Source organism: Agelaius phoeniceus, chromosome 5, assembly GCF_051311805.1.
Source record: "Agelaius phoeniceus isolate bAgePho1 chromosome 5, bAgePho1.hap1, whole genome shotgun sequence".
Classification (NCBI taxonomy): Eukaryota; Metazoa; Chordata; class Aves; order Passeriformes; family Icteridae; genus Agelaius; species Agelaius phoeniceus.
Genome location: NC_135269.1, coordinates 40450882 through 40466755, shown reverse-complemented (window position 1 = coordinate 40466755; position 15874 = coordinate 40450882). Strand labels below are relative to the sequence as shown.

General features: G+C 40.4%; 1 protein-coding gene across 1 annotated transcript in view; it reads left to right on the top strand.

Moving 5' to 3' along the window:
- The first annotated feature begins 238 nt into the window (after positions 1-238).
- The window catches only part of LEMD3 (LEM domain containing 3), a 39586-nt gene continuing 23950 nt past the window's right edge, over positions 239-15874 (top strand). Inside the window, exons 1-2 of the mRNA XM_054631533.2 lie at positions 239-1884; positions 15589-15626. Coding sequence (XP_054487508.2) covers positions 363-1884; positions 15589-15626 — 1560 coding nt within the window. The 5' untranslated portion in view covers positions 239-362. The remainder of the gene's footprint in view (positions 1885-15588; positions 15627-15874) is intronic.

Genomic DNA, 15874 nt, shown 5'->3' with positions numbered 1-15874 from the left:
CTCCCTGCTCCCATCCACCGCCCGCCACGGCGCGACTGCCGCCCGGGACCCCCTCTGCGAGCCCGGGGGCGGACGGGGCGATCCTCGGCCCCATCTCTCGCGGGGGCGGCGGGAGTGGCGCCAGCCCCGCGCGACAGCCGCGACCGAGCGGGGGTGGCCGGGAAGGGCCGACGGCGCCGGGCGGCCCCGCCCCGCTCATCCCCCCCGCTCCCCCGCCCTCGCGGCCGCGCTCCCGGCGGGCGGCGCCGCGGGGTGACGGGCGGGTCTCGGCCACAGCCGAGTGCGGCGCGTCAGTTCCGGCGGGGAGCGCGGCGCGGCGCGTGGGTCGGAAGCGCCGCGGCGGCGGCGGCGGGGAGCGGAAAATGGCGACGGCCGCGCAGCTCACGGACGAGGAGCTCTTCTCGGAGCTGAGGCGCTTCGGCTTCTCCCCGGGGCCGGTCACCGAGAGCACCCGGCCCGTCTACCTGAAGAAGCTGAAGAAGCTGCGTGAGGATGAACGGGCCGGGGCCCGCGGCGGCGGCGCCAACAAGACCCGGAACAGCAACAACAATAACACGGGAGCCGGAGCGGCGCCGGGCGGAGGCGGCGGCCCCGGGCGGGCGGCCCCGGGAGCGCGGCTGGCCGGCGCCGAGCACCCCTTCCTCCCCGGGACTGCCGCCGGAGGCGGCCGGGGCCGCGCCGCAGCCCCCGCCGGGGGCGGCAAAGTGCTGCTGGGCTTCAGCTCGGACGAGTCGGACGCGGAGAGCAGCCCCCGGAGCCAGGCCGGCGGCAGGAGGGAGCGCGCTGCGCCCCTCTTCCGCGGCCTCAGGCCCGCCGCCCCCCACGGCGCCTGCGGCGTGAGCAGCAGCTCCCTCCCGGAGGAGGCGGCCCGGCGGAAGCCCAACGCCTGGTGGGGGGCGGCGGCCAGGAGACCGACGGCGACTCAGGGTCTGAGGGAGCTCGGGGACGGCGAGGAGGAGGACGACGACAAAGAGGAGGAGGAAAAGGAGAGCGAGCAGCAGCGGTGGAAGAACCGGACCGTGAACGGGAACCGGCTCCTCTCCTACGGAGGCAGCAGGGACAAGTACTCGGACTCGGAGGAGGAGGAGGCGGCGGGAGCGAGGGCCAAACAGCAGGAGGAGTCTGCAGTTCGCCGGCCCAGACGGAGCCTCAGCAAGTCGCCTGCTCCATTCATAACAAGCAAATGCGCTGCAGCCGGCGCTGGCGTGATGGAGACGGGCCAAGAAAGGGCTGGCGGAGGCTGCAGTGCTGCTGTGCTCGTAACGAATGACAGGGCGGCGGGGGCGGCTGCTGCCGGCAGTCTAGACAGGGGCAGAAATCAGGAGGAGGAGGAGGAGGCGGCGGCGGCGGCGGCGGTGGGGGGAAGAGGAGGAGGAGGATGTGAAAATCTGGACTCTAGTCCTCCCAGCCCCAGATACCGCATTGGCCTATCCAAGAAATCCCCATCAGTATTGCTGTTGCCACCACCGCTCACGGACGTGGACAGCGGCAAAATCACTGACCCTCCAGGCACCATTAGGAAAGCGACCAATAATCATGTTCTCAGCGGTGCTCCTGGTAGCTGTAATGTTGAATCCAGGATCTATTCATCTACTAATAGCCTTCCCCCGGGTGGAACCACCTCCTCCCTTAGACTCAACCACTCCAATCATACGGGTTCAAATCATACCTACCTGAAAAACACCTACAAGAAGAATCTCTCTGAGCCCGAGGAGGAGCTTCTCCAACAGTTCAAAAGAGAGGAGGTATCCACCACTGGAGGCTTCAGTGCACATTACCTGTCCATGTTCCTCTTAACTGCTGCATGCTTGTTCTTTCTGATACTGGGATTCACATACCTGAGAATGAGAGGTTCTGGAGTAGCTGAGGATGTGGGAGCCAACAGTAAGTATTAGGTGAAGGGTAAGAGCAGTTTCTGCAACTGGATGTAACAACTGTTAATACGCCTTTGCGTTCCCAGACCTCCCTTACTGAACAGTTCTGGGTCCCACCTTAGTATAATCTCTCTTTAGAGGATGGTGCACAGAGAAATTGTCTTTCCTTATGTATGTGCTTTGCAAGCTGCTGTAATAAGCTTGCAAGATATTTGAGGATAAACTTAAATCCCAGCATTCCCTGCTGTAATCTGTTGATACCTTATTTTCTAGCAAGTTTTCTTCCCAAGGCAGTTCTGTGGGTTTTGTTCAATTTAGCAGGAGTATGGTTAATAGAGAATTGGCGAGGTAAGACTTTACATAAATCTTGCAGGAGTAAGTGCACAGTTAGATACCTGGGATTCCTGCAGGGCTGAGATTTGACTGTAGTTGTTTGGTAATAAGCAGGTTGTTTTCATTCATGTGTGCTGAGGCTTGAAAAGGATCCTAGGTTGAGATGATGTTGCACACTATGACAGACTTTGTGCAGTGAACGCTTGACGTATTGTGTATTGTTTTCTAATAAATGATTCCTTTTAAATTTAGTTGATAATAACGTTTATACATGAATTACTGCTGTGCTTTAGTCTGAATTTCAAAGCAATTTTTTTTTTTTTAATACTGAATTATTTGGGAACTTCTTTAACATGTAACTTGGAATAGATTTAAAACCTACCATTTTTGAAGAATACAAAAATGGAAACATACCACCTGAGGGTGGTGATTCATGCTAATTCAGTTCTTGGCTGTTTTGAAGTGGACAGTGGAGATTCTAACATCAGAAAGAAAAATCATGCCATTGCTGTCCTGAGTTTTCATTGCTTCTGGTAAGAAATTATGCAAAAATCTGGTTTTGGGATGTAAGAGCGTTAGAAAGTTCTTGGCAACTTGCACCTTTCTTGAAATGATTGAGGATGGTGTGTGGGGTGTATGCAAGTGTGTACATTTTTTTATAGAGAGTAGAGGATTTACATACTCATTTGTGGACATGTATACAGTGCCTTGTAAGGAATGATCTGACTGTTACCTTGAGATCTACTAGATGTCCCAGGGCAGCAGTGTGGGCTGGCTTTTTTTTTTATTCCCTTTCAAATTTTGTTCATTACATTAGGGTAGCAGAATAATTTTAAATTCTGTTTTGTGCTCTTTGGGCGGGGGGGGGGTGGCGTGTAAAACATTTGGTGTTGAGGAAGGACGGTAGCAGCAAGGACTTGGGGATTTGCACTGGTTTCATTGCAATAGTCCACATGGCTTTTAAGTCTTGTTCAGTCTTTTTTTTTGAGCTGGCTGTGAACATACACAGGTGGGCTATAATTAGACACAGTATAGTGTGACTGTTAGGACTGCTCATACTCTGGTTAGCTTCTGGCCATAACTGATAGAGACATGCCTACATGTTGTTATGTATGGATAAGCTGTATTCTTGTACTAGCAGGTATTATATGCTGCTTTTAGTCTTGAAATATGATTTTAACCGGAGAAGGTCTGTCAGCCTACTGGGGTAAACTGCCAAATTCAGTGGTTGAGTTAAAACTGGCTTGTCATCCTGTTTGGTAAAAGCTGAGTGGTTCAGCAATGCAGATAGCAATAGTTCTTAAAGTTCAGAGTGGATTTTTTTTTTTTTGTATTGAAAAAAAATTTGTTTTGGAATGTGTGAACGTTCCTATAGAGCTTGTGGGATGACTGTGTTGAGTATATTGCTCTTTAAAAGTTAACCCAGCTGGAACTGTTACACAGGAAAAATTGTGCTCTTCTTAGAGGACCTTGCTTAGGATAGGCTGCCTAGTCAGTGCTCTGGTAGCCCAGTGTTGCTTGGTCGTTCAAGTAAACCAGTTCTTGGCCTGTTCTTACTTGCTCTCTTTTCAGTGGAACTCTCGAAAGTGGATTTCCTGAAGAATTCTTCTGGCAATGGCACTCGTATTTCGTCTGTGCTGCTTCCTCACAGCCCCAGGCTTCGCTGCAACATAACAAACGGGAACGGGGAATAGTGTCCTTTGGCAGAAGCAAACAGCAGGTTTTGTGGCTAGCTCCTTTGATAGGAAGAGGAGCAGGCCACTTCTTTTAAGTAATGTGGGAACGAGCAGGGACTTACCTTGCCCATATGTTTAGCACGTGCTTACTAAATTCCTCTTAAATTAGCATATGGAACAAAAATATGGTGGGTCTGTAGAACGGGCAAGAACAGACAAGACAGGCTAATAAAGACTGATGTTTACTGAAAAGGGGGAGAACCCTGTCTTCTGTTATATGCTTCCTAAGCTTAAACATCATCCAAGTGAATCCTTTGGCTCTTACGTTTATATGGGTGTATTGTCTGGCTTTTTTAATAGAAGCAGAAATGATTCATACTTTTTAATTAAAAATAATAGTATATCTCAAAAAGAGCCTTATCATTTAGGCAATTGGATATTGAGATTTTTCTGTCTTTTAGGTGGTTGTAGGTTAGATTCTGTTGGGTGAGAGTGATTTGATAGTTGAAGAAAATCAGCTATTTTAAACTCCAGTCCATGTCATAAAAACTTTTAGGGTTCAGCAGAGTTGCAATATATGCATCTAATTATCATGCATACTATGATAAAGCAATAAAGACAGTTATTTGTATATTTGGTGACTTCTTATTTTAAATTTGCAGGGAATGATGCACAGTGAGCTTAATGTTGGTTTTCTTAACAGTTAAGTGCCTAGAATTAAATGCAATCAAGTAAGGCGATAGTATGTTTGTGATGTTGAGAAATACTTATCACAAAGTACACTCAATATCAACACTTAAATATTTGTCAATCTAAGAACAGAGGAGGTGTGTCTGATGAGAGGGAGGCTTAAAACCAGGTGTTGGAGTTGAATTTAGGCCAGGTAGAGTAATAAAAATGGGAAGGGGTGAGCAGAGTATTTCACAAGAGACTTGTCACTTACATTTTACAAGAGACTTGTTCATAGTGTTCAAATGATTTCTTATGCAATGCTCTGAAATAGCTATTAAGTGCTTTAGTTTTTTCACATGTAGCATAAAAAAATCAGAACTGGGCTAATCCTTCTGTATCTAAGCTATAAACGTCACTTGAATTAAGGTTTTTATGCATTTTGCTGTCTAAAATATAGATGGGTTTTTCTTAAACCCGCTGAAATGAACTGCTCTTCAAGCTCACCTAAAAGACCCAACTAATGCTAGTGCCTGTTATGCTTGCTATCTCTGACAGTGCTACATTTGAAAAAGATCAGTTTGGGCTTGGTGCTGGTAACCTCGTTCATTTTGCTCTGGCTGTAAAGCATGTTTTGTTTGCACCTGCCTTCAAAATACCATGGGATTATATCAACTTCTTGCCAAGCCAGCATAATATTTTGTCAGGAAAATGGTACACTTTAGTCTACTTCCTAGGTTCTTCAAACCCTGAAGAGGTGTGTGTGTATCTCTTCCAACTCCCGTGGTTTTCTGATGTTACTCTGAGCATCACTAGTGGCTGTTCCTGGAAGTTAATTCTAAAGTTATTTTTAATGAGAAGTTGGTAACAGTATCAGATATGTTGATGTTGCTTTCAGATCTGGTTCACTTCCTTGCTGAAAGATGTGGGTGCTAGTACAGATACTGTTGAAGTCTGTAATCTGAAATAGGTTGTATGTAGGTTACTTCTACCATTTCTGCTCCAGTACTTTGTCTGGAAAGCAGTTGATGTGACAAAAGAAAAAAACAGAACAGAACAAAACCATCACAACAAAAAATGAATCTTGGAAGTTTCAGGTAGGTCTTGTTTAAAGTCTTTTTTTCTTATAAGAAGCCTTTTAAAGTGGCCTTTGTTGCTAGCAATTTTGGTCTTTCTATGATACTTGTTACAAAACAACTGGTAGGAGGTTAATCCTTACTATATTTACTACAATTTGTGTTTTTGAAATGTTAATTCAGGGAGACTTAGCAGTTGTGCATATTCCAAGTGTAAGCTTAAGCAAATCACAATTCTAAGAGTTTTATTCAATTCCATTGATGTTCCTTTGTTCTTGATGTCTAAATCTCTCAGGTGTTAAAACTTCCAAGGAATTTTATGCAGGGGATTTAATTGCTAAGAAGTTAGACTTGCTGTATAAAAGACAAGATGATGACTGTTAAGCTCACAGGCCTGCAAATTACTGTTGAAGTGCTGTGGTATTTCACAGATAACTGTTATAAATTTATTTGCCTTCTAAGATCACCTTCTCAGAAGAATCTGTTCTTTACAGTGTTGGCTTTAATAGAAGAAAATTGTGGATAGGAAGTATTTATGGAAGAGGACATAATAAAGGGAGGGAGAAAAATTAAAAGATTTGTAACATTTCTGTGTTGTGTGACTATTTAAGGCTGCCTGTGCTTTGCAAGGGATACCCTGACTTGTATTTGACAATGTAACAACTTCTATTGAAATATTAGCATGTTGCTGTTTCACTTTCTGTATATTGCTTTAAATCCTAGTTAGCCAGTATTTCTCAACTAGGTGATATAAAAGAAAATCCTGGCGTTTTTCTTAAAGACTAATCTCTGTTGTAGCAATCTCAGTTCTATGGTTTGATGAGTTTTGGATCAAGATAAGTAGATCAAACAAGAAGAATCCCTAGGCTGTCTTCATAAGGTAAAGCCAGGCAGCATAGTTAGATTTCCTTAGGATTCTTGACAATTCTAAACTCTCATCTTCCTTATGGTATGTTAGAAATTATTCTTTAAAATGAGGAATAATTTGACCTTTTATCTAGGAAAGTTGAATAATTATTATGTAGTGACTTTCATCTAGGAAAGTCTAAGTAATTGCTATGTAGTACAAAATAGCTCAGCTGACAGCTTCAAGTCCTTCCTAAAGGATTATAAACAGTCTATTTACCTTTGTAATAGTTATGGAGTATAAAGAATAAATAAGAAAATTGTTCAGCAGTGTTTGAAACAAATCTGATGGAAATTCAGAATTCCTGTTTTTAGGGAGATAGTGGTAGTTGATACTTCGTTCAGAATATTTATGACTACTTTACATTCATGTGCTTAAGTGTGCTGCTGTTAGCAGATGTGCACAAAACATTCCTTATGCCATTACTGTAGATTCTTATTTTGACATTTTTTCGAAGTTACTGTTGGAAGCCATGAGTTTTTTCAAAGTAAGTAATGGAAAATCTGAACTAGAATCACTTGCCTGGGGACCAGGGATGCAGAAAAGCTCTGACAGGAGTCAACCTGTTTTCATTAGATATCAAAAAGTAATCAAAAGTTTGCACTGCATTCCACAGTGCGTAGTTTTCTCAAAAGCGAATTTCATTTCTAATGTGAGAAAGGTGATCCAGAATCTGAAAGCAGATCTGGTTGCAACTTTTACATTTTAAAAAGCACTAGAGACTAGAAAGGTGTGGGAAAGCAAAAAGCAGACTTGTTTCTTTTGTTAAGAACCTCAGTCAACTCTAATACTGTTCAAGTGCAATACAGATATTTGTGCTTAGGACAGATGCATAGAGTGATAATGGATGCAGTGGAAGTATTTTAAAGAAGAGCCCATGATACACAAGGACTTGAATTTTGCATTGTAGGAGCCCTACTTAGCACTGTTTCATAGTCTATAGTTATCCCAGTACAGGAGGAGAATCAGGCCTGCAGTCCTCCTATCTCTGAGACGCAATTGTGTTTCTAAATATCATTTACATTTAAATCCTTTTGAGATCTGTGTTTCATCTGAGAGTAGTAGGTTTCAAACTTTAGCTTGACTGCTTACCCAGCTAAGCTGGCAGGAGTTGTAGAGTTGTACCCAACTGATCCCTGTCATGCTTCTGGACTTGTGCTTCAGTAACAGTATGAACATTTGAACAGGGCAGAACTGCTGCTTGAGAAAGTTGCTTCACTAAAAAGCTTAGGCAAGTAAATTAAGCCAGTACGGTGTTTTTTTGTTGATGTAAGTGCTATTTGAATGTTGTTGAGAATCACGGAGTGTTGTAATCATGAGGCATATATTCCTTTTGCCTGTATAGTTCTTGTGAATGTATTCTCTGCTAAAATTAGTTGTCTGTTGTGATTTGTGTTAGGTTGAGGGTGATAAGTTTACTGGTCAGTGACTGTGAAATCAAAAAGAAAAGTTTTTTTAAAGGAGAATCTCTTCATTAGTACTTTGTCTTGTCTGCCCTTGGCTCCTTGTATTTTTCCTGGTAGATACAGATTTGTGGAAGAAGGTAGCAGTGCCTTTGCTGTGATTATAATAGATAAGAACATGGTGTAGCTCAGGTCTTGATCAAAAGTAACCTTTGTCGCTTCTGCCCACTGAGTCATTCTGATACAGAAAAACTTGTTGAAAGGGGCAGTGGTACTGATGGGAAGAAGCATACTGATCTGTGCAGGGATAGATTGAAGAACCACTGCACATCTTAAAGCTGAGCTCATGTAGGTTCCTTCTGTGTTCGAAGGCTTGCTAGAGTTTATAATGTTCAATGTGGAGTCCTACTGTGCTGTACCTCCCACAGTATTATTTAGTGCGGTTTTTCTGTTCTGCTTATCTGTAAGCATGAGAAGTACTTATGCTTTTACATCTGCTTATGTAAAAGCAGGTGTGGATAAAAGAGTAAGGCACTATGGGAAATCGGGAATCTGAGCTGTGCTAAAGGATATGTTCATGTTTGGGTACTTTGTCTTTTGCATATAATAATAAATGCATCTTCATTTTGATATAAACTCAAAGTAACTAAAAAGGGAGCGTTGAGAACATCTAAGAAGCTATACTGCTGTACTGTTTGTACAGTGACCTTTGAATCAGGAGTAGAAGTACCAATCTTTTGATTACTCCTTAGAGCTCATTCATTCAGAATGGGCAGGTAGATATGCACAATTCGATTTGGTGATCCTGGGTGTATTATGATCAATGCCTGTTAAGTTTTGCTTCCATCTGAGGTGGTACTCCCTGCAGAAACACTGTAGGCTATATAGTTTCAGTTGTTTACATTGAGCATGGATGTGTCGGCATACTTGGGAATTGTGCAGTGCGGTGGCTTTTTATTTATAACTTTAAACACTTTATTTCTTCTGACATTCAGCTAGAGAACCTGCTTATTGAACTAACAAGAGAAATGTGCAGATTGAGTACAAATGGCCATGAAGTGTAGGGGAAAGGAAAAACATGAGAAGTTAAATCCACTTGTTTTATTCTGCTGTGTAGGATGCGTGGTATTAAAGTGATGCCTTTTGAGGGAGAGCAGACTGGAGGGAAATGACATGAAAGTAGCAGCCCTGGGAAGGAGCTCTCCTGGTAATTGAGGACCTAAGGCCAATTAGGGTCTGCCTATTCCTTCTGTAAGGGAATGAGTTAGCATGTGATATCCTTTGTCATTCAGAAGATGGGAATGTACCAAGCTGCTTACACAAGCCTTGGGATCAGACTAACTATATGGCCAGCTCCCTTAGGCACAAGATACATGGTTTGAGGAAAGAATTAGGATATTATTTTGTAAACTTTTTTTTTTCAGAGTTCAAGCACTGAGTTTTATGCCACTATGTAGTGACCTACATACTACAGAGTTCTCATGTGCCAAAGGTGTGGTACAGTTTTATTGCCCCTAGTGTTTGAGATGTTGGTAAGACTCACTTGTACTTCCTGTCTTCTTTTTTTCCTGTTTTTCTATGGCAGGTGAGTTTCTTGCCAAGAAATGTTTTGGTTTTTCTTGTTTTTTTCCTCCTCTCTAGATCCACCAGGGTCAGAAGTGTGCACAGTACTGGTAGAAGATTCATCACCTTAATCCACAAGCTGATGATGTAACCTTTTAACTAATAGGCATAACCTATTTCATTAATAAACAGTGATGATAATGTTAGTTCAAGTTCAGTCTTAGTTCAAGTAGACTCTTCATCTGAGTAAAGGATAATGGTGTGTTAGTCCAGTTGTTCCCTTTGGATAATTTTTATTTGAACCAGGTAGATTAATCAAACAAATCATCAAACAAAAGCAGTTGCTATGGTAGACAATGTGGAAGGTTTAGCCAGCTCTTCAGGCTTAGTCTGGTGGAGTAAAAATGGAAGTAACTAAATATTCCCTGGTGTTATGCATGTCCAGTCAAGTGTTATGTTGTGTATTAACTGCTGAGCTCATTCTGATTTTGAGCCCTTCTAACTTGTACAGTATGTGGTGAGCAGTTTTCCTTCTTCTCTTAACTAGTATGGATACTTGTGGTAAACTGTCTGCTGCTTCCTCCGTGAACGCTCATCTTTGTCATGCCAAGAGACCTGCTAGCAACTCCCTCTGTATGTCCTGCATGGGGCACCTATTTTCAGTGTTCTGCTGTTGTGTTCAGGCTTTGTAAATGTATTGTTCAGCAGTTCTGCTGCTCTTAGTGCAGCAAGCACTGATAGAACAATGTGTGCTGAATGATTTAAAAAACAGAGGTGCAACAGAACCCCATTTTTAAAAATGAAAAATTCCTGTGATCAGTATCTTGACTTTGCTCCTGATCAAAATGTTACCTTTGGATGTTGTAAACTGTTCATACTCTTATTAGTACTTTGTAACTGAAGTCTGTCTGGAAGAAGAGGTTATAACTGTGATTTTATTTTGGAAACTCTTCAAGACAGAAATCCTTACTACTTGTATGAAATCACAGGATATTTGTATCAAGACTGGGCCCCTTGGCAGAGTGACAGCAGATTCAATATTTAATTGCAGCTTCCCATTGATTCTTAAACCTTCTGTGTTTCAATAACACTTGCTTTATTAGTTTGCTTTCCACTTTGAACTTTGGGGTTTGAGGAAAGCTGAATGCTTCCTAGTTTAACATAAAACATGTTGTGTTGCTATGCTTTCAAGATGGAGTTTCCCCTTTTTTCTAAATTTGAGTTCATTTGTTGAAGTGGTGGGTATTTTTTCAACCTTATAAAATGTAGGGAGCTAAAATTATTTGGGAGAGGTGCAGAAGAATGCAGAAGAGCTATTTCAGAAGCCTATTCTGATTCTCTCTCCATAGTAAAATGCTGGTATGTGTCTGAAGTCCAGCATTTCTCCTGGTGATGTTTTGCAACTGCTTATAAGAGCAGTCTTAATGTGGTGGGTTTTTTATTTCCTATGTATGGACACCAGCCTGTGGTGAATACCGTGTGTATGTGATTTTAATCTAATTTTTACAATGCATGGCAAGTGCACTTTTGGGCCATTTTCCCTAATAGAACAGAGACAACTGTTTCTTCTATTTGTAATATAATGCAAAAGGGCAGGTGTGCAAATACTGTTACTAAAAAATATTTCCTTAAATATTCTTAAGAACTGACAGCTTTTATAATTTTTAGGTTTTTTGATCACTAATACGAGTACTACAATGAAACTAATGTTATTATTTAGTGAAACTGAATAATCTGATGAGAAACACTTGTGTCTCTTCTTAATTATGAATTAAATTGGCATGATTTGCAGGGCACCTTTCAACATTAAGGTCTCTTCTAACCAGCATTTAAGTAGCAGGAGTAGATTTGAACCCTTCTAGAAAGGGTGATACAGCTAAACAAAGGAGATGGTTATTTTGTTGTAATTTTTTGGGCTTTTTATTTTTTTGTTTAAGTAGTGAAAACTCCAAAGAGAAATTCTGGTAGGTCATATCGTTTTACCTAAAATAATGAAGACTCTTATTTTCAGAGCTGATAGAAAATGTGTCTGAAGCATGTATCACAAATATGATTTTTAATTCTTTTGGAGAGGGGCTTTGTTGGTAGAAGGGAACAACATGAAATTGTTGGTTATGTTGTCAATCGTTACATCACTTACTCAGAAATAGAATGAATTAAAATTATATTGGCTGGAAAAATGATCAATAAAAGAGCTTTAAACTGAGCCAGTTGAAAAAGTGACTAGATGTTAAGGAAAGGTTCAGCCATTTGTAGAGCTTGCTAATCCTTGGGGCACATTATGCTGCTCTTCAAAATTGACACAGCCAAGGAGTATACAAACTGTAATGGGGTACTCGTAGAAATACAAAAACCATTTCCAAAGCGCACAAAGATGATCCATATAGAAGGAATTGCTGTATGATTTGATGTCTTAATGTCAAAGCAGAGAGATTTAGCCTACTGGTTCGAAATGGTTTCTACCTGAGTTAGAGAAATATGGAGCTGGAAGGTAATGCAAAACTGCTTGTCTGTTTTGAGCATTGAATAATTGCAGACAGGAAAATAAAGACAGGATTATTTTATTTAAGAAGTTTGAAATATGCAGCTCTGGAATAACATTTCAAGCAATAACTTGTTTGTTTGGTATTTTTCTGGCATTTTAAGGTTTAGGAGTTCAGAGAAACAATGTTTTAGAATTATTCTTGACATGTACATGGTATGTCACTGGGTGAAGTCAGACCTTGATCCTAGAGTTAGAAAAAGTTACAGGTCTGTTAGCTTACATTGAAAATTCTTGAGTTGTAAAATTATTGAAAATTTGTTTCAAGATCATGTTTTCTGATAGCTGTGCTTCTACTATTGTTTCTTACTCTGGTAGCAGTACATTATCCAGCTGATGTATTTGTTTTAATAGGAGAAAAAATCTGATGGAAAGCATTAGGTTATCCTCTTACAGAACACATCTTTGTAAGACAGATATTGGAAATGTTACTACTTCTCTTTTGGGTTTAGTCTGCTTGTGGCTTGGTGGATGAGGAGGAGAAAAGTATTTTACAGGGAGAAACATTCTTGTTTCTGCAGAAGCTGCTCCCTTGGAGGTATATGTCATAGTGCACAGTTCCTGAATCCTGTGGGTGAATGGTATTTGATGCTTTGTGGCATCACACTGAGAAACGAGCTGCTTACTGGTTAATTGGGATCATTCTTGTTTCTGCTGCTGCAGCTTTACAGCTCCCTAAAGTTGCATTGGAATTTTGCTTTTTCATCTCTAAAATCACATTATCTGTACATGCAGAAATAGATTGTGGCATTACAGTGGTTCTGTTAAAAATGTCACCTTAAAATGTTAGGAGGAACATAGAGCTGCAGAAAGGTTCAGAGGTGGCTTTTATAGCAAGGAGGAAGAGGACTCTCAAATGTGTAAGAGTAATGAATGAAGTGAAGGCGTGAATGTTACGAAAGGGCTGAATAGTATTTATTACTCTCACCTCTGGCACAAGGATACATGTTTTAACTTTGAAGCATGAGTAGATGGTAAGTTGTTCTTTGAACTCCATTAGAATGGGAGCTTGATAGACTATTTTCCAGGGGGCCAACTGTTGCATGGTAGAGGTCTCAAACCCGTTTTGAGGAGGAGCCTTAGGAAATATATGTTCAGATAAAAAATATTATATTAATAATTAATTCTTAATTTAATGTTTAGTTTTGTAGAATAAGAATTTATCACTCTTACAAATATAGTTGCATATTCTAGGAACTGTCAAGAAAGCTTTTGAACCAAGAATGCTGATGTAATATATTCAAATACCTTAGGCATGTTGGAGTATGTGAGAACTTTGCATCTGTGACTGAAGCATGTGGGAGGATTTGGTAAGAGGTTAGGTTCTGGACAAAAGAAAGAAGGGTGTATTCAGAAGAGGAATTACTGAAGAAGTTAAGGAGTGGCCTTATTAACTCAAGTGAATTGAGGTTATGTGGTAAATAAATGCAGATTGATTAACAGTTGTAATTGCATATGCAGCTGATAAATTGCTGCAGTTGCATTTTGCTTACTTGCCTCATACAGCACCAGTCATGCTAAATGAAATAGCATCATATATAAAATGTACTTCAGTTTTTGGTTAACAATAATAATCACTAACTTCAAAGGGATTTCATGGAAATCCTATAGTGTGAGTTAAAATAAGGAGTTTTAAAGTTTGCTGCATTTTTGTGATACGTATTTTTGAAGAGGTGATTGGTATTCTTGGTCATTGTAACCACTATGTATTTGTGAAGGCGAGTCAAACATTGACATCTCATCTGGCTTGCTTAACAAATTCAAGGTGTAATTTATGTAAATATGAAGTTGCCCAAATGTGAGATAGACTTTCCCAGCATCACAATCCCAGTAAAATCAAACCACCACCATAGCCTCTACTTAATTTCTGGACTGCCTTAGCATATCTAGAATTTCAGGTGACAGTTTTCAGTTTGCATTTTTGCAGGCATGGAAATGTTGCATATGTGTTTGTTTTGTGACTTTCGTCAGTGCTAGAGTATGTTAGTCAGGTGTACTGAAATCTACACCCTCTTGTAACTTGTGTTTGTACCCACCTTCCAATCTAAAACCACTACTCAATCAAAATTTCATGTGTGCTGAATAGCATCGACCCTGGAGTCTGTAATTATCCTTGTCTGGATAACTAACAATCAAACTAGGTGTTTAATTCTATTTTAGGCTGTTTACATTAAATGTTTAGTGTGCTGGGCGTGTTTGAGTTAATGAATGAAATACATACAACTTTAAAATTTGTAGCTTGATAATCCAGTAAGCAATGGCTGTGAATTTGGACCTATAGAATGAAATCATGAAATGCTGTAGGGCTTGGTATGCAAGAGTCTTCAGCATCTGCTTGTATCAGCTTTAATTAATCTTATCTCTGAATACAGTATTTGGATGTCTGTGAAAACCAGTCCCTGTGTTTGGGTGGTTTTGGTTTGGTTTAGTTTTTTTTCCATTTGCTGTATCAGAAGAGGCCAAAGGACTTATTGGGTTGGTCACACACTTAATTTTTTTCTGAGCTGAGGCACATGGACAAACTTGTTTGCAAAGTTGCAGAGAGTCAAGCCTTCTTCATTTAGGAAGTGTTTTCATTGTGCCTCTGTTTTATACGTCATTTGTTGGTTGTCACTGTAGGAATGTGGATCTTAACCATTGCTACGTGTAGGAGCAGAGAAAGGGTAATGGTTTCTATTTCAAACTTCCTTTCAAAACTAAGGCGAAACAGATCAACATTTGTCTGCTGACAAGAGTGCTACTGAAGTTCATGCAGATAATAAAAATCACATTCTTTTACAAATAAGTTTTTTTCTTAGAAAAATATTTTTTTTTCTTATCCATATTCACTTACACTTGACTAAGGTTGGGAACCCTGTTTTATAAGTTGGTCCTTAGTTTCTTTTGTATCCTCCATTTCTCCTAAATGAGAAATCTAGCCATGAATTTGATCTAATATGTCAACCTTTATATTTCTCTTATATTTCCTGTTTGTAACTAAATTATAAATATAACTCTGACCAGTTTGAGCATGGTTGTGGATCAGTAGTCAAGATGTTGTCAATCAATCTACTCTTGGATGGGCAACTCTTGATATTTTGTGGATACCTATATGCATGGGAGTGCATGAGCTCTCAGTGTGTCATCTCACTCTTGTTAAAAGAACATGCTGAGTTGTAGAGCTTTGTTGTATGTATTAGTGGTGAGTAAAAGAGAGGTTTTCCTTTTTTAAATTGTTCACTAAAATGTAAAACCTTCAAATTATTTCAAAGCAATTGAGTTATAAAGCAAGAGTTCAGCAAATGGCAAGTACAATTTTGTTTTAAGGAAATAGCTGTGAAATTTGTTGACATAAAAAAATCTACTATAGCCTAAATGTTACTATACTGCATTATCAAATGCAGAGTTAGGGCAAAGGTTAATAGATGTCTCTGTTATTTGTCTTATTATGGACCTTGTTTTTATCTTAACTATTGCAGTGTTGTCATAAAGCTACAATGTTGGTATACCTTTTTAGTGTTTTCAGACCCTAGAGTGAATTAATTTTTTTCTTTTTTTCTTGACAGTCAAGGATCCCTTTAGTGAAGAACTCAAAAAAATACAAGTAAGTAAAACCATTTAACGTTGAGATTTTAATCTGTCACATGATTGTATACAAACAATATAGATCTGTTCAGAAGGATGCAGTTTTAGTAAAATTTGCAGGAAGTAAATGCACTTCTTGTAACTGATATTTTAATTTTTTTTTTCATCTTGGGCAATATAAATAAGATTACAAGATTTGGCTGTGGCATGCTGGTTGCTTCATACACAATGAAAATAGTACATAATTTGTGTTGTAGAAAGAAAAGA